The 25,839-nt window shown below is 56.6% G+C and overlaps 3 protein-coding genes and 1 pseudogene across 12 annotated transcripts; all 4 read right to left on the reverse strand.

Annotated features, from left to right (window-relative positions):
• Positions 1–113: 113 nt before the first annotated feature.
• Positions 114–3,597, reverse strand: LOC102137969 (choriogonadotropin subunit beta). 5 transcript variants are annotated; one of them, XM_074024141.1, is made up of 5 exons: positions 3,463–3,597; positions 2,965–3,076; positions 1,199–2,445; positions 680–847; positions 114–445 (listed from the first exon to the last, which is right to left on the reverse strand). In XM_074024141.1, the coding sequence occupies exons 3-5, from the start codon at positions 1,214–1,216 to the stop codon at positions 131–133; spliced, it is 501 nt and encodes a 166-aa protein (XP_073880242.1). In that variant the 5' UTR covers positions 1,217–2,445; positions 2,965–3,076; positions 3,463–3,597; the 3' UTR covers positions 114–130. The 5 variants fall into 5 exon arrangements, with proteins under 5 accessions (XP_073880242.1, XP_073880243.1, XP_045235094.2 ...); XM_074024142.1 differs by having other exon boundaries at positions 1,845–2,445; positions 2,965–3,597; XM_045379159.3 differs by having other exon boundaries at positions 2,965–3,597.
• LOC102137600 (stabilizer of axonemal microtubules 3-like) lies at positions 1,852–5,091 on the reverse strand (annotated as a pseudogene).
• Positions 5,092–7,617: 2,526 nt separating this feature from the next.
• On the reverse strand, positions 7,618–12,776 carry NTF4 (neurotrophin 4). 6 transcript variants are annotated; one of them, XR_012427825.1, is made up of 3 exons: positions 12,657–12,776; positions 10,847–10,975; positions 7,618–8,512 (listed from the first exon to the last, which is right to left on the reverse strand). XR_012427825.1 is itself a non-coding variant. In XM_005589852.5 (3 exons), the coding sequence occupies exon 3, from the start codon at positions 8,498–8,500 to the stop codon at positions 7,868–7,870; it is 633 nt and encodes a 210-aa protein (XP_005589909.2). In that variant the 5' UTR covers positions 8,501–8,512; positions 10,852–10,975; positions 12,657–12,776; the 3' UTR covers positions 7,618–7,867. The 6 variants fall into 6 exon arrangements, 4 of the variants coding, with proteins under 4 accessions (XP_005589909.2, XP_045235100.2, XP_073880240.1 ...); XR_012427824.1 differs by having other exon boundaries at positions 10,729–10,975; XM_005589852.5 differs by having other exon boundaries at positions 10,852–10,975.
• Positions 12,777–15,404: 2,628 nt separating this feature from the next.
• On the reverse strand, positions 15,405–20,211 carry KCNA7 (potassium voltage-gated channel subfamily A member 7). The gene is made up of 2 exons (XM_005589853.5): positions 19,561–20,211; positions 15,405–18,387 (listed from the first exon to the last, which is right to left on the reverse strand). Exons 1-2 carry the CDS (start codon positions 20,113–20,115, stop codon positions 17,572–17,574), a joined length of 1,371 nt encoding a protein of 456 aa, XP_005589910.4. The 5' UTR covers positions 20,116–20,211; the 3' UTR covers positions 15,405–17,571.
• Between the last annotated feature and the right edge of the window lie 5,628 nt (positions 20,212–25,839).

The following is a 25,839-nucleotide window of genomic DNA, read 5'->3' on the forward strand; positions in this document are numbered from 1 at the left end:
CCTTGTATTCTATCAGAGATCTGACAGTGTGACTTTGTAAAAAATGGTTTTGAAGCTGGACCCACCCTGCGTGTGTGTGGTTGCCCTGAGCCCACAGAAAGACACCTCCAGAGTGCAGATTGAGAAGCCTTTATTGCGGGAGGAACGGGTTGTCTGCTGGCTCCAGGAGTCGGGATGGACTTTGAGGGCTGGGGGGAGGGTCCTTTGAGGAAGAGGAGGCCTGGAGGTGGGGGTCATCACAGGTCAAAGGGTGGTCCTTGGGACCCCCACAGTCAGAGGTGCTGCGGCGGCAGAGTCCACAACGACAGCTGAGAGCCACGGGAACGGAGACCACGGGGTCCACGCCAGGCGGGCAGCCAGGGAGCCGGATGGACTCGAAGCGCACCTCGCGGTAGTTGCACACCACCTGGGGCACGGGCGGCAGGACCGCCTGCAGCACCCGCATCTGGAGGATGTGTGGATAGGGGAGTGAGCATGTGCCTGGGGCCAGTGCCTCCGCTGACCTCCCAAGCTGCCCCCAAAGATCCCAGACTCAGGAGTCCAGGAAGCCCTCTGTTCCCGCCTCCCACACCCCATTCCCCAGCCCCCGACCAGACAGGCAGACCGCCCTTCCTCCCCCGCTGCCTCTGTGACCCGGCCCTGAGGTGGCAGCACCTGCCCCTGGACCCGGGCAGCTCACCATGGTGGGGCAGTAGCCGGCACAGATGGTGGTGTTGACGGTGATGCACACGGGGCAGGCCTCCTTCTCGGCAGCCAGGGTGGCATTGATGGGGCGGCACAGTGGCCGCAGCGGCTCCCTGGATGCCCGTGCCCCGCCCATGCTCAGCAGCAGCCACAGCAGCAGCCCCTGGGACAAGGACACTGCTTCAGCCCAGTCTGAGACCGCAGCCCCGTGCCCTGGCCCTCCCATTCCCCGGGTACACCACGAGCAACGACCCAGAGACCCTTCCCGGCATCTCCTAGTCAGGACCCACCGCCCAGACACCTGCCTTTCAGCGCCCACCCCACAGCCCAGAGGACCTGAGATACCGCAACATTTCAGATCCCCACCCTCAGGGATTGCCCCACCTGAAGCTTACTGGGGGTCACGCCCCTCCGGAAAGAGGCCTCCTTCCACAGCTCACACGCGTCTGCCCCTTCTCATGCCAGTGATGGCCTGGAAGGAGGTGGAAGGTGCCCAGGGGCCCTGCAGTCTTACCTGGAGCATCTCCATCATTGGTGCGTCCCCTGCCTCGTGTACCTGGCTTTATACTTCGGGGTTGTGGGGGCGGCAAGGCCACCAGGAGGTGTTAGGATGCTGGGGTGACCTCGACACTAACACCCCCGGGGGTGAGAGGTGCACAAGGCCAGGGAGGCACAGGAGTGGCTCAGCGGAGCACCCCAGCCCTCTCCCCTCAGTGGTCCAGCGCCAAGAGTGAGGCAGAGACCACGGTGAAGTGACCTCAGAGACTCAGTCGTCCAGTGCTAGGGTCTAGTCGGCGTTGGAGGCCCAGGAGTAGGGTGTAGGAAAACCGGCCTCTGCCTATCGTGCGGTCTTGGGAGCCAGGAGGAGGCCGTGACCCGAGAAAGGTGCGGGACTGAAGCCTCAACCCTCCTCCACTTGAGGCATTCCTGCGCCACAGTCCAACCTCCCAGGAGGGGCGCGGCTTCGGACTTAGCTCCTGCCCAGTCCGCGAGGGCCTCCCCGTGACTTTGCAGCCGGGGAAGCCGTTTGACCCAGATGCCCCCCAACGAGGGATTCAGCCAGAGACCTACCTCTCCCTTAGGGACCTCCGCCCACCCTACCCTCAAGCTAGGATGCCCGGAGGGGTCCCCGGAAATGCGTGTGGTTCAGGTAACTTAACTCATTATTTAATACGCCCGCAGGGGGCGCGTCCTGCCCGCGGGGCCACAGTCTTGGAGGAGAATATCTGGACCTAGTCCCTTCTCCGGGATGCCGCAGCTGAGTGTGCGTGTCTGGGGTAGTCCGGCCAGGACATTGCCGGTAGACGTAATGAGTGGTAGCCCAACTGAGTCCGGACACCGCGTAGTGGGCGGAGGTCCGGAGCTTGGCTCCTCCGCGAGGCCAGAGGACGTGTCTGGGGTGGGGCGGGCCCGGCCAGCTCCCACTAGCGCCGACTTCAAGCTGCCGGAGCGGGAGTTCTCGGTGTTGTAGGCTTTCGGCACGCTGTGGATGCCCGGCAAGGGCTTCCAGTGGGGGCCACCCCAGGGCGCCTCCAGCTAGCGGAAGCGGTCCAGCGGGCGGAGCGGGTGCAGCGGGCGGAGCGGGTGCAGCGAGGGGCTGTAGGATGCCTGAACCAGAGTCAGGACCCCGCCGTGCGGCGCTCGGGGCGGCCGGGAGGAGCGCGAACAGGGCGGCCGCTGCGGGTCGTGATCCCAGAGTTAGGGAGTCCCTTCGAAGCTCCAGTAGGTCAGGGAGTCCTTGAGGGGGTATCCGGACAGCTCCTGTGGGAGCAGGGCAGGATGGTGAGGATACAGCTGGATCCTTGGGGACGAGGTTCAGACCTCGGGATTTAAGGAGTCTGCACACCCAAACTCCTGCATTTCCAGGCGAGGGCCCCTTAGGAAGGACGGGACCCGGCGTGCGTAGCCCGTGTTCCTGGGTCCTCGAGGTACTTAAGGTCCTGGAAACTACGCTTTCGCATCCTTCGGAAGGAAACGCGGGCTTTCGCTTCCTTGGGAAGGAGTATCTGGGGGCTCAAGTACCGAAGGAGGCCCAGTCCTCAGATCCAGAATCCCCCTGAGCGCCTGCGCAGGCTTCCTGTCCCTACCTGAGAGTTGACACTAAGGCCTCCTGGGTACTAAAAGAGGGAGGGGCTGGGGCCTGAATTTTGGTTCTTGCTGCTACAGGATTCGAGGCTGAGACCACCAGGTCAGAGAATGGGAGCCAGCCCAGAGGCTCGGCGTGTACTGGCCAAGGCGAGTGCTGTGCAGGAGGCGGTGAGGAGCGAGAGCCCGGCTTACTTGGGATAGAACCGAAAGTCCCGGGCCGGGCCGAGGTGGTCAGATAGAGCTGGCGGCGGTCCAGGACGCCCCGGTCGGATACTGTGAAACGTCGGCCAGACGACTCAGGGCTCTTCGTCCAGGCGATTAGAGCCGGAGCAAGATTGGGGGAGGAGGCATACCCAAGACATAGATTTCATACCCCGTTCCAAGCCTTGGGTCCCCAGTTCAGAATCCTTCTTCTTCGGGTGGACAGCCATGACGGCCACGGTCCTAGAACCCGCCCCAGAGTCAGAGCCCTTCCTGCCACCCACGCCAGGGAACTTCAGCTTCCTTCCTCAAACCCGAACCCTTCCCAGCCTCACTTCCCTAAGTTCAAGCACGTCCTGCTGGTCAGGGAACTCAAACCCAGGCCCCCATCCACCACAAACCCCCCTCCCCGGTTTCTCTCTGGGTCTTAAACCGTCTTGGTGTGGCCACTGGAGCTGAGCTGCATCTTGAGCAACAATTCCACGTTACCTCTCCCAGCTCCCACCTGACGCCGTCTCAGAATATTCTAATCTCGTCCCCACCCACAGCCCGTCGTCTAGCCCCGCAGCAGCTTCGGAGCCCTGAAGGCGAGTGTCCAGCCCCTGGTCCTTCTGGCCTGGCCTCGAGGCCCAGCCCCTCCCCAGGCTCCTCTAACCTCGGGATCCCGCCCCCGACCCTTTAGCCGCGCCCCAAGGCTGTGATTTCTTCTGGCCCCGCCCCAGGCTCCCGGAACTCCGCCCCGTCTCGCCAGCGCCGGCTTCCACCCAGGCACCTGGGAAGGCCCCCCGCGGAGGTGGTCTGGGCGTTGTGGGGGCTGGGCCCCGACGTATTCGGAGACTCGCGCGTCCCGATCGGGAGAGCCAGTGTACTGCGCCCTCGTCTCGCTGCGCTGGTACGTCGTGGTCAGTGGTAGGGGTCAGCCACGGCGTCTGAGCTGGGGAAAGGCGACCCGGAGACCCATGTGAAGGCGCAGGGGACTCAAATGCAGTCTCCCGCCCTGTCCCCCGCGGACTCCGGCACTCCCCAAACCTTACCTTTTCTCCTAAATCCTTGATCCCCACAGTCCGCGTGGGGTCTGCAGGCTCTGGGGCTCTGGGCTGGGCGCAGGGCCCTCCATGGGTCTTGGGCACGTAGGCCCAGCCAGAGGTTGTCTCCCATCTGCTGAGGACCTCGTCGAAAGCCCAGATGCGAGAATCCTGCTTTGCAGCCGGGGGTAGAGGGTCCGCGACCCTGGACTGGAGAGAAGGCGCTGCACATCAGCTAGAAAGACTCAGGACTCCGTATCACCCCCCACCCCAAGCTCTGACCTCTTCCAGTCGCCCCCCAGCCCTTTCCTCTACAGTCCCTGGCATTTAGCTTCCCTGGTGCCTCCTCTCTCAGACCCAGGACTGCAGGACCCTCCTTCAGAGAGGAGTCCAAGCTTCCAATCCGCTTTTCTCAGCCCCCAGCTTTCTGGGTACCCAGTCCCTGAAGGGCTTCAGCCTAGGGTCTGCTCACCTGCACCGTGGGCGGGGTGAAGGGCAGTGGTGGGATAATGCGGCGGGCAAGGCAGCTGCTGGTGAGATGCCAGGTGGGCCAGGATCCAGGTACCTCGGTTGCAGAGATGGAAGACCACAGGGGGCCACAGCGCAGAGCCAGGGTACCACTGGCCATGGTTCCTCCCCCTCCCTGTAGCCAAGCAAGAGCTGGCTTGTTGCTGTTGCTCCGGCTGTCAGTACCCGCCACTCTGAATCCAGCCAATGAAGGGCCTGCAGGCACGTGGCTGGATGGAGTGAAGAAACAGACCCAGAGACAGAGGGACAGGGACCCCAAGAGGGGCACAGAGAAACACGGGGAGGGGGATGGAGAGTCAAAGAGAGGCAGGCAGTAGGGGACGGAGAAGTTCAGGATTTCAGAGACGCAGAGGGTGGGGGAGACAGAGACCCAGAAAGAGGGACAGAGACCTGGGGGTGTCAGAGATCCAGACAGAGACAGAGACCCCTGCACTACAGCCAGCACCTCAGGACATCCATGAGAAACACCCCTCTTTGCTCCAGCATCCAGAACCTCCCAGCTGCTTCCTCCCTCTGCCATACCTGCCCCCCTGGGGTAGACTTCCCGGGGCTCCCCAACCCTTCCCGCACGGCGTTGGCTGTCCTACCTGCCTTTGATTTGGTTGAAAACTTCCAACGGGGTAGGCTGGGTCGGGGAAGAGGAAGGACCCACAGAGAAGTGCACAGGGACATAGTGAAAAAGACGAGCTTTGATGAGTGAGAAAAAAATTCAACAAGAAAGGGGAGAGACAGGGAGGAAGAAAGAGACCACGATGGAAAGGGAGCTATTAGTCCTACCCAGAGGTGAGAGACACTGGAAGTTAGAGACAGAGATGAAGGTGGCAAAAAAGACCAAAATCACAGATGGAAAACAAGGAGATATAGAAACTGAGGCAGCCTTGCCGGGCGCGGTGGCTCACGCCTGTAATCCCAGCACTTTGGGAGGCCGAGGCGGGCGGATCACAAGGTCAGGAGATCGAGACCACGGTGAAACCCCGTCTCTACTAAAAATACAAAAAATTAGCCGGGCGCGGTTGTGGGCGCCTGTAGTCCCAGCTACTCGGGAGGCTGAGGCAGGAGAATGGCGTGAACCCGGGAGGCGGAGCTTGCAGTGAGCCGAGATTGCGCCACTGCACTCCAGCCTGGGCGACAGAGCGAGACTCCGTCTCAAAAAAAAAAAAAAAAAAAAGGAAACTGAGGCAGCCACGCCCCAGCCCGCCCAGGGGCCTGGTCTGTATAGATGGGGGGAGGGCATGCCTAAGTCTTTTGCTCAAAGCTGGACCTGAGAGAGAGAGAGAGAGAGAGAGAGAGAGAGAGAGAGGAGAGTGTTGGTAACACATGTGGGGTGATGGGTAACACGTGAAGGGCCATTGTGAAGGACTGTGGTCTGTCCCTGGCTTCCCTTGGCACTTCTTCACTATAAAGACCTTTAGGTCACCGGGCGCAGTGGCTCACGCCTGTAATCCCAGCACTTTGGGAGGCTGAGGCATGCGGATCACTTGAGGTTGGGAGTCTGAGACCAGCCTGGCCAACATGGCGAAACCCTGTCTCTATCAAAAAATACAAAAAGTAGCCATGCATGGTGGCACACACCTGTAATCCCAACTAAGGCAGGAGAATCACTTCAACCCAGGAGGTGAAAGCTGCAGAGAGCTCAGATCGTGCCACTGCACCCTAGCCTGGGCAACAGAGCTAGACTCCATCTCAAAAAAAAAAAAAAATTTTTGGTCAAGGCCTCTGCCTCCTCAATCCCCATTATCTCATCCCACCAGCCCATTCTTCAGACAAGGAAAACTGAGGCTACCTTCTGCAGCCAGGCCCGGACCCTACTTACCCCTCCTCCCCCATTCAGGCTTCTGGGGCCCTTCTGTTGGATTTTGCTGGCCCTACTCAAGGGCCCTCAGTCCACAGTGACCCCCTGATCCTAGCCAGCGGGCCAGCGAGTTAGAACCTCATGCCCCACTCAAGCTGGACGATTTTTTTTTTTTGAGATGGAGTTTTGCTCCTTTTTTTCTTCCCTTTTTTTTTTTTTTTTTTTTTTTTTGAGACAGAGTCTCACTCTGTCGCCCAGGCTGGAGTGCTGTGGTGCCATCTCGGCTGCAAGCTCCGCCTCCCGGGTTCATGCCATTCTCCTGTCTCAGCCTCCTGAGTAGCTGGGACTATGGGTGCCCACCACCACCATGCCTGGCTAATGTTTTGTATTTTTAGTAGAGACAGGGTTTCACCGTGTTAGCCGGGATGGTCTCGATCTCCTGACCTTGTGATCTGCCCGCCTCAGCCTCTCAAAGTGCTGGGATTACAGATATGACCCACCAAGCCCGGCCCGGAGTTTTGCTCCTTTTGCCCAGGCTGGAGAGCAGTGGAACAGTCTTGGCTCACTGCAACCTCTGCATCCTGGGTTCAAGCAATTATTCTACCTCACCCTCCAGAGTAGCTTGGATTACAGGCACCCGCCACCATGCCCAGCTAATTTCTTTTTGTAATTTTAGTAGAGACGGGGGTCTCACCATGTTGGCCAGGCTGGTCTCGAACCCCTGACCTCAGGTGATTTGCCGGCCTCGGCCTCCCAAAGTGCTGGGATTACAGGTGTGAGTCATCATACCCAGCCATCAAGCTGGACAATTTTAAGGTCTGTTGCTTTCCTGATGTAGGGTAGAGGTTGAGACAGGGAAGAGGGCTAGAAACCTGACTCCAGCTCCCCACCCAGGGCTGAACTCTCCAGCATCCTGATCACTTCTCATTCAACCTTGTTTGTACTCCCCCTGTGATGGCAGGCTCATTACCTCACAAGAGAATATTCTAAGCCAACCCCTACTCACTCTCACCAAGGAAGATTTCCCATTTGAACCCCAGCTCCCAGATACTTAAAGGCCTTCTGTGGACCACATTCTCAAGGTCCCCTGGCCATCTGCTTGCTTATTCTAGTTTCTCTCCTCTCCCACCTCCCTCCCCCATCGTGAAATGTCCCCTCCCATTCTCCAGGATGAGCAAGGTGATGTCCTCTGAGACTGAGTAGCCAGCAACTTAACGCCAAGGGCCACCAACGATCAAATCCATGGGAGTTGATCTGAGGAGTTACGTATTAGGGCTAAGAAACAGTAAACACTCAGTAAATAGTGGCTATTATTATTACCATCATCATTATTACCCTCAAGTTGCTCCGGGAGAACTCCTATTCAACCTCCAAAAACCCATGTGGTTTCACCCATCTTGCAGAGATTGAGCTCAAAATCAGAGAACTGTGATTTTGTGATTATTTGATGAGTTCCCAAACTGGAGTCCTTAGAGTAGCTGGGCCCCCTGAGGTCTCTCAGCATCCAGTTCAGTTCTTTTTCTGCCTGATCAGTTCCTGGGCATGGGTCTCAGGCCCGACCAGTCCGGCTGAGGAGTGTGCAGACGCAGGCAGTGTCAATTCGAATCCATCGCCAGCCCACACGGCCCTGGGCATCAGCGGTCAATGCTCGTACATAGGACTGCTTGGCCTTGCACTCAGACACCCAGTGCCTTCGGTCCACGCCCCGGCAGCCCCCTCCACCTGCCCCCGGGCCACCTTCCTCAGTGTTATCAGCCTTGCAGCGGGTTTCAAAGAAGTACTGGCGGAGGGGACTGCCGCCAGCTGCAGGCACCTCGCCCAACACCTCCACCTCGCGCCCACGCAAGTCCACAGCGGTCCGGCGGTCTGTCACCCAGCCGCTGACTGCATCGCACACGGCCAGTTCACCCCGACGACTCGCTGGTGCAGTTTCGCTCACCCCACGCCGGCTGCGGTTGGCCGGGGTGCCTGCTGACTCTCGAAAGGCCCCAGCCTCCAGCAGGAAGAGCAGAGGGGGCCCAGCAGGGGCACCCCTAGACAGGACCACTCGGGGGGACAGAAGGTCCCACTCAGGGGCCAGAAAAGGAGGCAATGTTGAGGGTGGGGGTTGGGACTCAATTGGCACACTGGGGAGGAGGAAAAGGAGGAGGATGGGGAGGGAGCATGAGGGGAGGAGGAGCATCTCTTGGAGCACCTGGAGACAGAGAGCAGGAGGCTGGGATTAGAGAAGGGGGTGAAAACTTCAGTGGGGACAGAAGTTGGGAACCCCAGGGGAGGCTTATCTGCCAGGATTGTGGGGAAGCCCTTGTTCTAGAAGTTTGGGGGACCCTATATCTAGGACTTTCGTAATGTCCAACTTGTAGATTAATAATAAATATTCAACTACTACAGGCCAGCACTGTGGCTCACACCTCTAATCCCAGCACTTTGGGAGGTTGAGGTGGGTGGATCACTTGAGGTCAGGAGTTCGAGAGCAGCCTGGCCAATATGGTGAAAACCTGTCTCTACTAAAAATACCAAAAGTAGCTGGGCATGGTGCTGCGCGCCTGTAATCCCAGCTACACGGGAGGCTGAGGCAGGAGAATCACTTGAACCTGAGAGGCAGAGGTTGCAGTTAGCCGAGAGCGCACCACTGCCCTGCCACCTGGGTGACAGAGACTCTGTTCCAAAAATAAAAATAAGGCCAGGCAAGGTGGCTCACGCCTGTAATCTCAGCACTTTGGGAGGCTGAGGCGGGCAGATCATGAGGTCAGGAGATCGAGACCATCCTAGCTAACACGTTGAAACCCCGACTCTACTAAAAATACAAAAAAAAATTAGCCAGGAGTGGTGGCGGGTGCCTGTAGTCCCAGATACTTGGGAGGCTGAGGCAGGAGAGTGGCGTGAACCCAGGAGGTGGAGCTTGAAGTGAGCCGAGATGGTTCCACTGCACTCCAGCCTGGGCGAAAGAGCGAGACTCCATCTCAAAAAGAAAAAAAAAAAAAAAGAAAAAAACCACAATAATAATAATAATAATAATAATGGTCAGGCGTGATTGCTCAGGCCTGTAATCCCAGCACTTTGGGAGGCTGAGGCGGGTGGATCTCGAGGTCAGAAGATCGAGACCATCCTGGCTAACACGATGAAACCCCATCTCTACTAAAAATACAAAGAACTAGCTGGGTGCAGTACCGGGCCCCTGTAATACCAGCTACTTGGGAAGCTGAGGCAGGAGAATGGTGTGAACCCAGGAGGCGAAGCTTGCAGTGAGCCGTGATTGCACCACTGCACTCCAGCCTGGGCGATAGAGCGAGACTCCGTCTCAAAAAAAAAAAAGAAAAAAAAATAATAAAATAAATTCAACTACTATTACTTAATAGCAACAAATGTTGAAATACAGGCTCAGAGAAGTTAATGATTTCTGTCTGGTCAGGCAGCCAGCAAATGGCAGAGATAGGACTTAAACTCTGGGCAACTGCATTCTGCCATCCTTCCTGTACAACTCTGAGGAACCGAGAGTCTTGAATCTTGGAGGATGTTCAAAACAATTTTTTTTTTTGTTTTTAGACAGGGTCTCCCTCTGTTGGCCGGGCTGGAGTGCAGTGGCTCAATCATGGCTTACAGTAATGTCTGCCTCCTGGATTCAAGGGATTCTCCTCCTGCCTCAGCCTTTTGAGTAGGTGGGATTAAAAGTGCCTGCCACAGTTTTTCAGCTAATTTTTGTATTTTTAGTAGAGATGGGGTTTCGCCATGTTGGTCAGAGTGGTCTTGAACTCCCAACCTCAAGTGATACTCCTACTCTGGCCTCCCCAAGTGCTGGGATTACAGGCATGAGCCATGGCACCTGGTCCCAAACAAATTGTTTTTTTTTTTTTTTTTTTTTTTGAGACGGAGTCTCGCTCTGTCACCCAGGCTGGAGTGCAGTGGCGCGATCTTGGCTCACTGCAAGCTCCGCCTCCCGGGTTCACGCCATTCTCCTGCCTCAGCCTTCCGAGTAGCTGGGACTACAGATGCCCGCCACCACGCCCGGCTAATTTTTTGTGTATTTTTTTTAGTAGAGATGGGGTTTCACCATGTTAGCCAAGATGGTCTCGATCTCCTGATCTCGTGATCCTCCCGCCTCGGCCTCCCAAAATGCTGGGATTACAGGCGTGAGCCACCGCACCCCGGCCACAAATTGTTTTAAGACCAGGTCTCGCTATATTTCCCCGCTGCACTTGAACTCCTGGGCTCAAGCAATCCTCCTGCTGTGGCTCCTGAGTAGCCGGGACTACAGACTCAAGCCACCATGCCTGGCCACATTCTACAATTTGGAGAAAGGCCACAACCTGGAATCCTAGGGAGACCCCATTGCACCTCAAAACTGCCACTAAGGAGGGAAAACGCTGCCCCTCTGAGACAGGCTTCAGTTTTCCCGTGTGTGAAATTGACCTGGCGCTGGGAGAGGCTGGTGGAGGCTTGGATGTTGCAGTTTCTCTACAACATTCTGGAAGCCTGTGGTTCTGGGAAAGGGTGGTGTGGAGAAGACTGGGAAACAGTCAGTGGTTACCAGACCTGTCAGCACCTCCTCCACCTCGGAGCTCTGGGGCTGGGAGTCCCCAGGCTTCGGGGGGCCCCTGTGGAGGACACAGGTGGCCCCCTCCTTCCTGACATCTCAGGAGAGGGAGGGGGCAACCACCTAGGGGAAGAAAGGAATAGACAGGTTATAGAGGCAAGTGGGGGAGGGGTCAAATCCCTGAACACCCCCTCCCCAGAGTTCCTCTTGAAGTTCAGGGTACCCAAGAGTCAAGGCCCCGCCCCCTTTCCAGAGGCCCCTTTTCTACCCAGGTGATGGCTCCTGGCTGGGATGGGAAGCAGATGGAGGGAGGGGAGGGGAGAAGAGGGGAAGGGAGAGGCAGTGGATGAAGCAGGCTGGAAGAGATGACATCCCCCTCGGCCCATTCATCTCCCAGAGGGGGCGGAACTGACCTGGACACCTGGGTCCCTGAGGGCCCACACTCAAGAAGCCCTGGTTCCCCAAGCTGCTTCCTGGAATGTTCCCTCCTCACAGGACAGGCCAGGGCCCGCCCAAGACTTCTGCACATACCTGGAGTGACTGCCTGCCCTGGCTCCTCGGTACAGGAAAGGGGAAGGGTGGAGAGTGAAAGGAGCCCAGGCTGACCCAACCAGGACTGCCTTCTCCTTCACACCCCAGGGCCTCCACCTTCAGACCCAGGAGTTCAGATCCCCAGCGCCCTCCTCCCTCAGACCCAGGAGGAATCCAGGCCCCCAGCCCCTCCTCCCTCAGACCCAGGAGGAGTCCAGGACCAGGCCCCCAGCACCCTTCTCCCTCAGACCTAGGAGTCCAGGCCCCCAGCACCCTTCTCCCTCAGACCTAGGAGTCCAGGCCCCCAGCGCCCTCCTCCTTCAGACCCAGGAGTCCATGCCCCCAGCACCCTTCTCCCTCAGACCCAGGAGTCCATGCCCCCAGCACCCTTCTCCCTCAGACCCAGGAATCCAGGCCCCCAGCGCCCTCCTCCCTCAGACCCAGGAGTCCATGCCCCCAGCACCCTCCTCCCTCAGACCCAGGAGTCCATGCCCCCAGCACCCTTCTCCCTCAGACCGAAGAATCCAGGCCCCCAGCGCCCTCCTCCCTCAGACCCAGGAGTCCATGCCCCCAGCACCCTTCTCCCTCAGACCGAAGAATCCAGGCCCCCAGCGCCCTCCTCCTTCAGACCCAGGAGTCCATGCCCCCAGCACCCTTCTCCCTCAGACCTAGGAGTCCAGGCCCCCAGCGCCCTCCTCCCTCAGACCCAGGAGTCCATGCCCCCAGCGCCCTCCTCCCTCAGACCTAGGAATCCAGGCCCCCAGCGCCCTCCTCCCTCAGACCCAGGAGTCCATGCCCCCAGCACCCTTCTCCCTCAGACCTAGGAGTCCAGGCCCCCAGCGCCCTCCTCCCTCAGACCCAGGAGTCCATGCCCCCAGCGCCCTCCTCCCTCAGACCCAGGAGTCCATGCCCCCAGCGCCCTCCTCCCTCAGACCCAGGAGTCCATGCCCCCAGCGCCCTTCTCCCTCAGACCCAGGAATCCAGGCTCCCAGCGCCCTCCTCTCTCAGACCCAGGAGTTCTGGAATTCAGGCTCCTCCTTCTCGGGTACTAAGAAATGCAGACTCCGGGTTCCTCATCCTCCAGATTTGGGTGGGGGGTCTGGACTCCTGAGACCCCTCAGGGGAAACCGGCTGCGTATCTGGGACACTTCCCTCCTGCCTCAGTTTCCTCAGCCAAGCCCCGCCCCCGTCGGCCCCGCCCCCGTCCCTCCCCACCCGAGGGCAGGGCGACCAGGACGCCGGAATCCCGGGGGAGGAGGCGCGGAGCTCTTACCTGGGGCGCCCTCTTCGGCTCCCCCAGCTGCCCTCGCCCCAGCAGCAGCTCCTCCTCCTGCTCGCTGGCTGCAGGGACGCTCGCTGGCCCGCCGGCTGCTCCCTGCTCACTCTCGGCAGGGCCCGGGTCGGGGGCGGGGGCGGGGCGGCGCCGGACGGCAGAGGAGGGGCCGGGGGATCCTGCCTTGCACAGGCGTGCCGGGACCTTGGAAGCCAGGCCTGGCTCGTTCAACCCGGCCGCATTGGTCACAGGAGTCCCAGTCTCCAGCTGCCTCCTCCTTTAGACCTAGTAGTCCAGGTCCCCAGCCCCTCCTCCCTCAGACCCAGGAGTCCAGGCATCCAGCCCCTCCTCCCTCAGACCCGGGACTTGCGACCCCAGCCACTTCTCCCCCGAGCCCCAGGCGCCTGAGTACTAAGCCCACAGTTCCCCCCACCACCTCCCAACCCCGCCCCGTCTCAGACTCAGGAGTCCAGCCCCCAGCCTCCTCCTCCATTAGCCCCAGGAGTCTGGGCCTGAGATTCCTTTGCCGTCTTTTGCCAATTGCGTGTCAATCCCGGGGCAGATTCCCACTCTCTGCTCTCCTCCCCACTTCCCAGGAGCTCCACGCCAGACATTAACCAGCTGGGCTTGGGCAGTGATAAGGCCCCAGGCCCGGGGAGACAGTGGATGTGGGGGCTCCCGCATACTCCTCTCCCCTGGAATTTCCTGGATGGGGACCGGGGAGAGGGTCTTGTCCTGAGCTCAGATAAGAGACATGCAAGGTATTATAGGACCCAGAGATAGACAGATGTGTCTTAAGAACAATCAGCTCCTTCCAGAAATGGTGCGCGGTGACAGATGAAGGCATGGAAAAGTGGGGAGAGACCAAAAGAAAGAGGGGGATCAAGACTAGAGAGAGTGGGGGAGGGCAGAAGCCCAGAGAGAAGACAGAGGCCCAGAGAGACTGAGGGCAGACCCTCCGGAGAAGGGGACAGAGCCCCTGAGAGACCCTCAGAAAGACAGGGATGGGATCGGAGCTAGAGCGTCTCAGGACAGTCATGAGGGCAGCCGGGCTCCTCACCCCACCACACCTCCACCCTGAGACTCTGCCTCCCTCTGCCTGTGCTATTTTCAGAAGGAAAATTGACACCTGCCTCAGGGGTCATCCCACACCCCCTCAGCCTAAATATAGCATGGCAAGGTGGCAGGAGGGTGTCCCCGGTTAGGGTGTTTCCTGCTCCTCACAGTTATTTATTGGTGGGGGGAAGGGCCACTTCCCAGGCTTTGGGTGTGTGTTCGGGTCACCTCTCTGGCTTCTCCACATTTCCCTGTTCCTAAACACCCAATACATCCTGCCCCATAGCAGGAGGACTCTAGACTCTAGCTTCTAGCTTCTAGTCCTGGAGGGGATAGTAGGGATGAGGTTTCCAAACAGAGTGACTGAGAAACAGTTTCTGTCCCCCTATCTCCAGGTCTCTGTCCTCTCCCTGTCTGGATCTCTGTCCTGTCTCTGGATTTCTGTCTCCCTCCAACTCTGGGTCTGTCCTTCTCTCTCTGGGTCTCTGTCCCCCCCTCTCTCTGAGTCTCTGGCCCCCTCTCTCTCTGGATCTCTGGCCCCCTTCTCTGTGGTCTCTGTTCCCCCCCCAGGTGCCTGTTCCCCCCCACCGCCCACTTTCTGGGTCCCAGTTTTCTTCTCTGGATATCTGTCTACCCTCACTGGGTCACAGTCTCCTTCTCTCTGAGTCTCTTGCATCCTCTCTCTTGGGGTCACTATCTGCTTCTCTTTCCCATTGTGGGGGTCTCTGTCCCCACTCCCGGCCATCTGCCCTCTTCCCCCTCGCCCTTGGATTTCTCTCTTTTGCTCTGGGCCCCTCCTCCCTCCTGGCCTCAGTTCGTCTCTGCATCTCCTCTTTAGGTCTCTGTGCTGGAGTCTGACTTGTCTCTTGTCACTATGAGGTCCATCTCCATTCTATCCCTAAATGTGGCTTTCTCTCCATTTCAGAGACAAGTGACTACCTAAAGCTTCTATTAATTTCAACCATTATCAAACTCTTCCCACCATCTGTACCTTCGTCTCTTTAGCTGTATGAAAAGGTGCTCAGATGAAACCAGGGGTTTCCACACTGAATTCCTGAGCTGCATTTCGAGTTGCCAAGAGGAGGCGTGTTCTCCTCCAAGCAGTTCCCTTCCCATGCTTCCCACTGGTGTCTCTAAGGAAGATTTATTTGACCCAAAAAAGGGGTGGGTATGGCTAAAAATAACAACAACAGTCTGTAAACCACTGGATAGGTTTTAATAAATTAATCCAAGTAAAGTACTTTGATACCAAAGGAAGCCCTATATGTGTTAGTGATTTCAGCCTTCCTTCTCCTCTAAATGCCCTTTGAGTTCTGAAAGAATTCTGAAAATGTTCGGCCTTGTGACCTTGGGTAACCTCCGCCGCTCTGAGCCTCAGTTTCCCTGTCTGTAAGAAATGAGGCTATGGAACTCAGGAGGACCTGTGTGTCCCAGCAGGCTGACGGGGCCATGTGAAGCAGACAGACAGCCTGCCTGGCCCCTGGGGACAAACTGCGAGACCTTGGGAAGCCACTCCCCTGCTCTGAGACTCAGGTTTCTCCCCTGGAAAACAGAGTGAGGCCCCCAGCCTGTCTGACAGCCTTCCTGAGCTTCGGGGAGGGTAGGTGACAGGCCTGGTTCAGGATCGTTCTGTGATTCTATGGAATAGACTGTACGTCACTCTTGGGTTCGGGGGCACCAACTTTTTCTACCTTTTTCTTCTTCTTTTTTCTTTTTTTTTTTTTTGAGACGGAGTCTCGCTATGTCGCCCAGGCTGGAGTGCAGTGGCTCGATCTCGGCTCACTGCAAGCTCCGCCTCCCGGGTTCACGCCACTCTCCTGCCTCAGCCTCCTGAGTAGCTGGGACTAAAGGCGTCCGCCACCGCACCCGGCTAATTTTTTTGTATTTTGAGTAGAGACGGGGTTTCACCATGTTAGCCAGGATGGTCTCCATCTCCTGACCTCGTGATCTGCCCACCTCGGGCTCCCAAAGTGCTGGGATTACAGGCGTGAGCCACGCGCCTGGCCTTTTCTGCCTTTTTCTATTGTGGTTCTCTTTCCCTGAGACTCTGTTGTTCTGTCTCTAACTCTGGGTGCCTGACACTGCCCCCTGGGTCTCTGTCCCCCCACTCTTTTTGTTTGTTTGTTGAGACGGGGGCTCCCTCTGTTACCCAGGCTGGAGTGCAGTGATGCAATCATGGCTCAATGCAGCCTCTATTTCTCAGGGTCAAGGGATCCTTCTGCCTCAGCTTCCTGAGTAGCTGGGATCACAGGCATGTGCCACCACAGCTAATTTTTATATTTTTTGTAGAGATGGGGTCTCACCATGTTGCCCAGGCTGGTCTTGAACTTCTGGCCTCAATCAATCCCCCTTCCTTGGCCTCTCAGAGTGCTGAGATTACAGGTGTGGGCCACTTCGCCCGGCTTCTATCCCCTGCTCTTGGTCTCTGTCACCTTCTCACTCTGGATTTCTGTTCCCCTTTTCTGCATCTCTGCCATACCCCACCCTCCAGGTCTTTGTCTTCTTCTCCCTGAGTCTCTATGTTGCTCCCTTTGGGTCTCTGTCTCTCTGGGTTTCCATCTCTTCCTTTTTCTGGGTCTCTTTCCCCATCCTTTTGGCTCTGTCCCTCTATCATGTCTGGACAGAGTACAGTTTTCTCCCCCTCTCCCCCTTCCCTTGTGGCTCTGACCTCCATGTCTGAGCATAGAACTGTAGGGGAGATTGGGGGTGAACAGCACAATAAAGTGGATGTGGGGTAAAGAGGAGGAGCATCCACCTTTTCCTAGTTCACCCCAGTCACCTCTGGATGAACACCCAATCCCATGGATAAAGAATCCAGTCCCACCCCCTACAGTGAGCTGGGGAGCCAGCTCAGCACATCTCCCAGAGCCCTCGCCACCGCATTTGCTCCCTGATACACGATACTTCCTCATTGCTATTACCTTTGGGTCCTGGTGCTACCACTAAACACAAAACAGCCCGATGTGGCCCTATGGAACTCACTCACACAGTCCAACTCAACCCAACTTCCTGTAGGACTCACATAGTGACACAACTCAATGGAACTCAACTCAACATGGCCCTATGAGATTCAAACAGTGGCATGACCCAACTGAACTGGCCTTACAAGGCCCATATGGTTGTACAACTCAACACAACTCAACTCGCTGTGGCCGTGAAAAATGTCTAGCCACACACCTCTACACAATTCAGCCCAGCAGAATTCTACAAGATTAATTTGGTCATACATACTTAACCCAATGTTACCTAGAAAGCTCAAATTCTACCACTTGACTCTTTACATTTCTACATGACTCACAAGTTCACAGAACTTAAAATAACATGGCCCTGGAAGAATCACAAAGCTACACAATTTCCACCATGTCTCAATGAAACTGAACACCACACACAATCAATCTCAACCATGCCATGGGGGACCATCTAACTTGACCCAACATGGCCCTAGGTGACCCACCAAACCACAGAATCCTACATAATGCAGCTAGACAACACTCACCCAGACTCACAACCCAACGAAACCCAACACTGACTAGGAAACTCACAAAATGATATGACCAAACCTATCTCAACACTACCCCAAAAGGCTCCATGAGCTTTGCACAACTCAGTGTAATATGAACCAATTGAGTCTTCATTAACACAACACAACTCATTGCCATTCGCTGCTGCTTCAGGAGATACCCACAGGAGCTACCAAACCACACAACCCGAGACCCAACAAGACTCAGTGTTTCCCCACTCGTTACCACTTAACCTAGCTCTTCCTAAACCCAATCCCCTCCCCCCAGCCTTGCCCTCCACCCTGCCCTCCCTCCCTCCCTCTAGGGAGGTGTGAGGTCCTGCAGACCTCAACTGTCCCTCACACTTCGGTGACCAGATGTTTCCCTGGGGGTGCCCAGAGTGGAGGTGGTAGCTCAGGTACCTCCCCATCCACCAGCCCCCCATTGGCCTTGCCCTCCAGTGGGCCACAAGGCTGCGTGTCCACATGGCTGAACATCCCAGCCTCTTCGCCCTCTGTCTCCCGGTGATAAAAGTAGCTGAAATTGGAGACAATGACGGGCACAGGCAGGGAAATGGTCAGCACGCCGGCAATGGCACACAGAGAGCCCACTATCTTGCCACCTACAGTGACAGGTGCCATGTCTCCATAGCCAACTGTAGTCATGGTGACCACCGCCCACCAGAAGGACTCAGGGATGCTAGTGAAATGGGAGTCCACCCGGTCGACTTCGGCAAAGTAGACCGCACTGGAAAAAAGGACCACACCGATGAAGAGGAAAAAGATGAGGAGGCCCAGCTCACGCATGGAGGCCCGAAGCGTCTGGCCCAAGATTTGCAGGCCCTTTGAGTGCCGGGACAGCTTGAAGATGCGGAAGACACGCACCAATCGGATGACTCTCAGGATGGCCAGTGACATGGCCTGTTGGCCCACCCCTCGCTGCCGGGCCAGCTCGGTGCCTAGTGCCACAAAGTAGGGCAGGATAGCCACAAAATCGATGAGGTTCATCACGTTCTTGAAGAAGATCGCCTTGCTTGGACAGGCCAGGAGGCGTACTAGCAGCTCAAAGGAGAACCAACAAATACACAGCGTCTCCACTACGAAGAATGGGTCATTGAAGGGCAGGCGGGGTGGATTTCCAGGCACTTGGCTGGAGCCATTCAGCCGAGCGGGGAACTGCAGGGAGGAAAGTGTTCAGGGAGGGTCAGGCTGGGGCGGGGACACGGGGACAATCTTAATCATCATTTAAATACCCAGCTCCTCTTTACACACTGGTCAGTAGCCGCTGCACCAAGGCCCTCGGTGACCTGGTTGTCCCAGACTTCCTCCCAGGATCCCAGGAATCATCCCTGGGCCATTGACTTTCTGGTTTCCTGACCTGGTGGGTGGCTGGAGAGGTGGTTCCTGCCCCTTCATGCCTGGGAACTCATGTTTGAGTAGGGTGCAACCTCTTCTCTCCGAAAGTCCCGCCTCCACTGTTGATTTTCTAGATGCGGAGGGTCCCTGCCCCGGCCCCACCACCTTGTGCCTAGCTTTTCCTTGCCCTCCCCTGTCCCAGCCCAGACTATAATGCGGCCGAGCGCGGTGGCTCACGTCTGTAATCCCAGCACTTTGGGAAGCTGAGGCGGGCAGATCACGAGGCCAGGAGATAGAGACCATCCTGGCCCACATGATGAAACCCAATCTCTACTAAAAATACAAAAATTAGCCGGGCGTGGTGGCCTGCACCTGTAATCCCAGCTACTTAGGAGGCTAAGGCAGGAGAATCGCTTGAACCCGGGAGGCGGAGTTTGCAGTGAGCCAAGATAGCGTCATTGCACTCCAGCCTGGGCGACAGAGCAAAACTCTGTCTCACAGAAAAAAAAAAAAAAAAAAAAAAGAAAGACCTCTGCAAGCTGAGCACTAGGCTCCTCCTCTGGCCCCTAAGCCTGGCTTTCTTTCCATAGATTCCTCCTACTCTTACCCCTCGGGCTCCAGCACCCTCAGCTGGCGTTATTCAGGGCCTGGCTTCCATCACCCCCAGCACATCCTTCCCAGCCGCACAGACCCCGGAGTTTTCAGGCTCTCCTGGGGCCCCTCAGCTCTGATTTTTAAGGTTCCTGTCCTCCTACCCCTTGCACCAAGCGCCCTGCCCTCTGCTCACCGGGTTTCTCACTGACCTCAACCCCACCTTCTGATGGGGCCGGTCCTCCGACTTGGATCCTCAGGCCCCGCCTCCCGTCCACCCTGTCTTTGGCTGGCCCACCCCTCGCAGCCCCTGGCCCCGCCTTATTATTGGCCAGGTCCCCTCTGGACCCCGCCCATCTCCTCCCAAACCCCGCCCATCTCCACCCACGCCCCGCCTCTCACCGGGCCAGCTGCGGCTACGGCAGCAAGCCCCGGGCCGTCGCGGTCGTCGCGGAAGTCAGGCAGCGTCTCGAGGCAGAAGACGACGATGGAGACGAGGATGACCAGCACCGAGACTACGGCGAGCACGCGCGCAGCCTGCGAGCTCTCGGGAAACTCGAAGAGCAGCCACAGCTGGCGCGCGAAGGCGCGGCGGGGCAGGGGGCGCTCAGGCGGCACCGGGCAGCCCTCGTCCTCGCGCAGGCGCGCCAGGGCCGCCGCGCCCAGCCCGTAGAAGGCCACCTCCTCCAGGAAGACGTCGAGCGGCACGTGCGCCGGCCGCCGCAGCCGCCCGCCCGACTGGTAGTAGTAGAGCACGGCGTCGAAGCTGGGCCGGTGCCGGTCGAAGAAGTACTCGCGGCGTGCGTCGTCGTAGAAACGGCCGCGGCGCGCGGGGTCCCCTAGCAGAGTGTCCGGGAAGCGGCCCAGCGTGCGCGCCCGCGTCTCGAAGCGCAGCCCCGCCACGTTGAGCACCAGCCGCTCGCAGCAGCCGCACGGCGGCGGGCACCGCGGCTCCATGGCGCGCGCAGCCCCGGCGACCCGCGAACGGACGTGTGGCCCCGATGCCCGGCCCCGGTGCGGCCCCGCCTCGGCCGCCGCCGCCGCCCCAGCCCCAGCTCGGTGTCCGGTGTCCGCGCGTAAAAATAGCCCGGCAGGGCGGCCAGGGCGCGGGGGAGGGGGCACTGTGACCCCAGCGGAGCGGAGGGCGACAGGGCGACCGCGCGCCCTCTGCCGGGACGGCCGACCTGCCCCGCCGCCGCCGCCAGCGCCTGCTCTGTGCCTTTGCCGTCCCGGGGTCCCCTTTCCCTCTGTCCCTCTGCCGCCGGGATCCTGTCCTGCGTCTCTCCAAGTTTCCATGTGCGTGTGTCTCGTCAGAATCTGAGCCTTCGGTTGCAGCGGCCTCTTTTCTTTTTCCTTTCTTTTTATTTTATTTTATTTTTGAGACACAGTTTCCCTCTGTCGCCCAGGCTGGAGTGCAGTGGCAGGATCTCGGCTCACTGCAACAACCTCTGCCTCCCGGGCTCAAGCGGTTCTCGTGCCTCAGCCTCCCTAGTAGCTGGAATTACAGGTGCCACCAAGCCCAGCTAATTTTTTTTTTCTTTTTTCTTTTTTTTTTTCAGTAGAGACGGGGTTTCGCCATGTTGGCCAGGCAGTTCTGGTACTCCCGACCTCAAGTGATATTTCCGCCTTGGCCACCCAAGGTGCTGGGGTTACAGGGGTGACCCGCCGCGCCCGGCCTGGAGTTGCCTTTTTGCACCTCTGTCTCTTGTGTTTCTGTATCCAGCTGTCCCCTGTGGGTCTCTGTCTCTGTTGGGATGTATCTCTGAGTATCTCCATGAGTCATTTATTTCTGAGATTCGTCGTTCCGGGCCCCTCTGTATGGGTCCGTCTGCCAGCCTCTACGTCTTCATCTCCGTCTTTATTTTGACTCTTGGTCTGTCTCCGTTTATCTCTTGTCTCTCTTGGTCTCTTTGTCTCTCCTCTCTAGGTCTCTTTTTGCTCATTATCTCTTAGCCCTCCATGCCTCTGCCTCAGGCTTCCTCTCCCCCTCCCCTTTGGGTCTCCCCTTAGCGTGCCTAGAGGACTTAGAGTCTCGGGAGTCATTATCTCTGAATCTCTCCCTGACCATCACCCCATGTGGGTCCTGCCACAGTCCCGCTGGCTGTCCCGTCCTAGGGTCACTCTGGCAGCTGCAAACCACTGAGCAGTGCACGCACGCCCCATTCTCTCCCCAGAGTTCGCCCTGGAGTCTCCACCTGGCTTCTTCGCAAGACTCTGAGATCCAGCAGGGCCTGAGCTGTGGCTATGACTCTCGCAAAAGGAGGCTGGGCTTGCCAGGAACGGGTGGGGGTTGAGGGTGTGGGCCGGGGAGATGCCACAGGGTCATTCTCAGGAACTGAAGGGCGTAGAGACAAGACGGTGGCCTTCTAGGCACTGGTGTCCAGTGACACTGCATAAAAATAGCCCCATCGGATGGGCTTGGGGGAAGTGGAGGGGATTGATCACCCAGACTCCCAGGAAAGAACTCCCGGTCGCCCGCTGCTGGGGGTGTGGAGAGAGGCACTAAGTGGTTAGAACACCCTGCTAATCCTGGCGCTCTTTATCTGTCTTCTTTCCTTCCATTCCTGCTTCCTTCCTCCCTTCCTCCCTTCTCTATCTTTTCTTTTCTTTCTTTTTTCTTTCTCTTGAGACAGTTTCACTCTTGTTGTCCAGGCTAGAGTGCAGTGGTGTGATCTCAGCTCACTGCAACCTCTGCCTGCGGATTTCAAGCGATTCTCCTGTCTCAGCCTCCTGAGTAGGTGGGATTCCAGGCACCCGTCACTATGCCCACCTAATTTTTGTATTTTTAGTAGAGACAGGGTTTCACCATGTTGGCTAGGCTGGTCTCAAACTCCTGACCTCGTGAACTGCCTGCCTTGGCCTCCCAAAGTACTGGGATTACAGGTGTGAGCCACTGCTCCCAGGCCTTTCTTTTTCTTTTACTTTTTTTTTTTTTTTGAGACAGAGTCTTGCACAGTTGCCCAGGCTAGAGTGCAGTGGCGCGATCTTGGCTCACTGCAACCTCCGCCTCCTGAATTCAAGCAATTCTGCTGCCTCAGCCCCCCGAGTAGCTGGGATTACAGGCGTCTGCCACCACACGAGGCTAATTGTATTTTTAGTAGAGGCGAGGTTTTGCCATGATGGCCAGGCTGGTCTCAAACTCCTGATCTCAGGTGATCTGCCCACCTCAGCCCCCCAAAGTGCTGGGATTACAGGCATGAGCCACCGCACCCCGCGCTCTTCTTTCTTTCTCTTTCTTTTCTTCCTTTTTCTTTCCTTTTTTTTTTTTTTTTTTGAGATGGGGTCTCGGCTGGGCGCGGTGGCTCACGCCTGTAATCCCAGCACTTTGGGAGGCCAAGGCGGGCGGATCACAAGGTCAGGAGATCGAGACTATCCTGGCTAACATGGTGAAACCCCGTCTCTACTAAAAATACAAAAAATTAGCCGGGCGCGGTTGTGGGCGCCTGTAGTCCCAGCTACTCAGGAGGCTGAGGCAGGAGAATGGCGTGAACCCGGGAGGCGGAGCTTGCAGTGAGCCGAGATCGCGCCACTGCACTCCAGCCTGGGAGACAGAGCGAGACTCTGTCTCAAAAAATAAATAAATAAATAAATAAAAATAAAAATAAAAAGAGATGGGGTCTCACTCTGTCACCCAGGCTGGAGTCTAGTGGCACTACTCACTGCAGCCTCAACTTTCTGGGCTCAAATTATCTCCCAGTTTTTTTTTTTTTTTTTTGAGCCAGGGTTTCTCTCTTGTTGCCCAGGCTGGAGTGCCATGGTGCAATCTTGGCTCACCGCAACCTCTGCCTCCCAGGTTCAAGTGATTCTCCTGTCTCAGCCTCTCAAGTAGCTGGGATTACAGGCATGTGCCACCATGCCCAGCTAATTTTGTATTTTTAGTAGAGACGGGATTTCTTCATGTTGATCAGTCTGGTCCGAACTGTTGACCTCAGGTGATCTGCCTGCCTTGGCCTCCCAAAGTGCTGGGATTACAGGTGTGAGCCACCATGCATGGCTATTTTTTGTAATTTTTGTAGAAGCGGGGTCTTGCTATGTTGCCCAGGCTGGTCTTCTACTCCTGAGCTCAAGCAATCCACCATACTAGACCTCTCCAAGTGCTAGGATTATAGGTGTAAACCACCGTACCCACCCTTTTTGGGGTGCTGTGTCCCCTGGACTTCTGTATCCCTCTCTCTGGGTCTCTATCTTCCCTCTGTCTAAGTCTGTTCATTTATTTCATGGTCTTTGGCCTTCTCTATTTCTCTTTGTCCCCCAACTTTCTGGTCTCTGTCTCCTCTTTTCTCCCATTCTCGTTTTTTCTTGTTTGTTTCTTTTAGCTTTTGTTTTGAGTCAGAGTCTTGCTCTTGTTGCCCAGGCTGGAGTGCAGCGGCACAATCTCGGTTCACTGCAACCTCCGCCTCCCGGGTTCAAGTGATTCTGCTGCCTCAGCCTCCTGAGTAGCTGGGATTACAGGCGTGCACCACCACACCAGCTAATTTTTTTTTTTTTTTTTGAGATGGGGTCTCGCTGTGTCGCCCAGGCTGGAGTCCAGTGGTATGATCTTGGCTTACTGCAACCTTTGCCTCCTGGGTTCAAGTGATTCTCCTGCCTCAGCTTCCCGAGTAGCTGGGATTACAGGTGTGCGCAACCACACCAGGCTAATTTTTGTATTTTTAGTAGAGATGGGGTTTCACCATGTTGGCCAGGCTGGTCTCAAACTCCCAACCTCATGATCCGCCCACCTCGGCATCCCAAAGTGCTGGGATTACAAGCGTGAACCACCGCGCCTAACCTAATTTTTGTATTTTTAGTAGAGATGAGGTTTCATCATGTTGGCCAGGCTGGTCTCGAACTCCTAACTTTAAGGGATCCACCTGATACGGCCTCCCAAAGTGCTGAGATTACAGACGTGAGCCACCGCACCCAGCCAAGGTGCCATTTTTTCTCAATAAGTTAGAACAAAATTTAAAAGGTGGGTCAGGCACTGGGCTCACTCCTGATATCCCAGCACTTTGGGAGGCCAAGGTGGCTGGATTGCCTGAGGTCAGGAGTTCAAGACAAGCCTAGTCAACATGGTGAAACCCCGTCTCTACTAAAAATACAAAAATTAGCTGGGTAGGGTGGCTCGCGCCTGTAATCCCAGCTAATCTGGAGACTGAGGAGGGAGAATCACCTGAACCTGGGAGGCGGAGGTTGCAGTGAGCTGAGATGGCACCACTGCACTCCAGCCTGGGCGACAGAATGAGACTCTGTCTCAAAAACAAAACGAAAAGCCAGGTGTGGTTGTGCACCCCAGTAATCCAGCTACTTGGGAGGCTGAGGTGGAAGGATCATTTAAGCCAAGGAAGTCAAGGCTACAGTGAGCTATGATCACACCACTGCGCTCTAGCCTGCTTGACAAAGGAAGACCCTGTCTCAAAAAAATAAAAAATAAAAAATTAAGGCTGATGAGTTAGGGAGATTATTTTGGATCAGTTGGGTAGGCACACTAATCATAAAGGTCTTTAAAATAGGGATGTGGCTGGGCACTGTGGCTCACGCCTGTAATCCCAGCACTTTGGGAGGCTGAGGCGGGTGGATCACCTGAGGCCAGGAGTTCAAGACCAGCCTGGCCAACATGGCAAAACCCCATCTCTACTAAAAATAACTAAATTAGCTGGGCATGGTGGCGGTCGCCTGTAATCCCAGCGACTGGGGAGGCTGAGGCAGGAGAATTGCTTGCACCCAGGAGGTGGAGGCCTCAGTGAGCCAAGACTGAGCCACCGCACTCCAGCCTGGGCAACAGAGTGAGATTCTGTCTCAAAAAATAAAAAAAATAAATAAATAAGAGGGATGCAGGAAGGTCTGATTCATGGAAGATGTGAGGATGGACATAGAGGTCAGAGAAGAGCGGATGCCAATGGTGCTGGCTTTGAAGTTTGAAGACGGAGGAACAGCCATGAGCCAAGGAATGGGGGTGGCTTCCTGAAGCTAGAAAAGGCAAGGAAACAGACTCTCCCCTAGAGCCTCCAGAAGAAACACAGCCCTGCCACCCCATTTTAGACGTCTAACTTCTAGAACTGCATTCTTTTTTTTTTTTTTTTTTTTGAGACGGAGTCTCGCTCTGTCACCCAGGCTGGAGTGCAGTGGTGTGATCTCGGCTCACTGCAATTTCTGCCTCCCGGGTTCACGCCATTCTCCTGCCTCAGCCTCCCAAGTAGCTGGAACTACAGGCGCCCGCCACCATGCCCGGCTAATTTTTTTTTTGTATTTTAGTAGAGATGGGGTTTCACCATGTTAGCCAGGATGGTCTCGATCTTCTGACCTCGTGATCCACCCGTCTCGGCCTCCCAAAGTGCTGGGATTACAGGCATGAGCCACCGTGCCTGGCCTAGAACTGCATTCTAATAAACTTGTGTTGTTTTAAGCCACTAAGTTCGTGGTAAGTTGTAGTGGCAATAAGAAAATAATACAGTCAGACTCTCCCAGAGTCTTCTCTGAGGGTTATGGTAGCTTTTTTTTTTTTTTTTTTTTTTTTTTTGAGACAGTGTCTTGCTCAGTTGCCCAGGCTGGAGTGCAGTGGCTCGATCTCTGCTCACTGCAAGCTCTGCCTCCCGGGTTTACGCCATTCTCCTGCCTCAGCCTCCCGAGTAGCTGGGACTACAGGTGCCCACCACCACGTCCAGCTAATTTTTTTGCATTTTTTTAGTAGACATGGGATTT

This window comes from Macaca fascicularis, chromosome 19, assembly GCF_037993035.2.
Source record: "Macaca fascicularis isolate 582-1 chromosome 19, T2T-MFA8v1.1".
NCBI classification, from domain to species: Eukaryota; Metazoa; Chordata; class Mammalia; order Primates; family Cercopithecidae; genus Macaca; species Macaca fascicularis.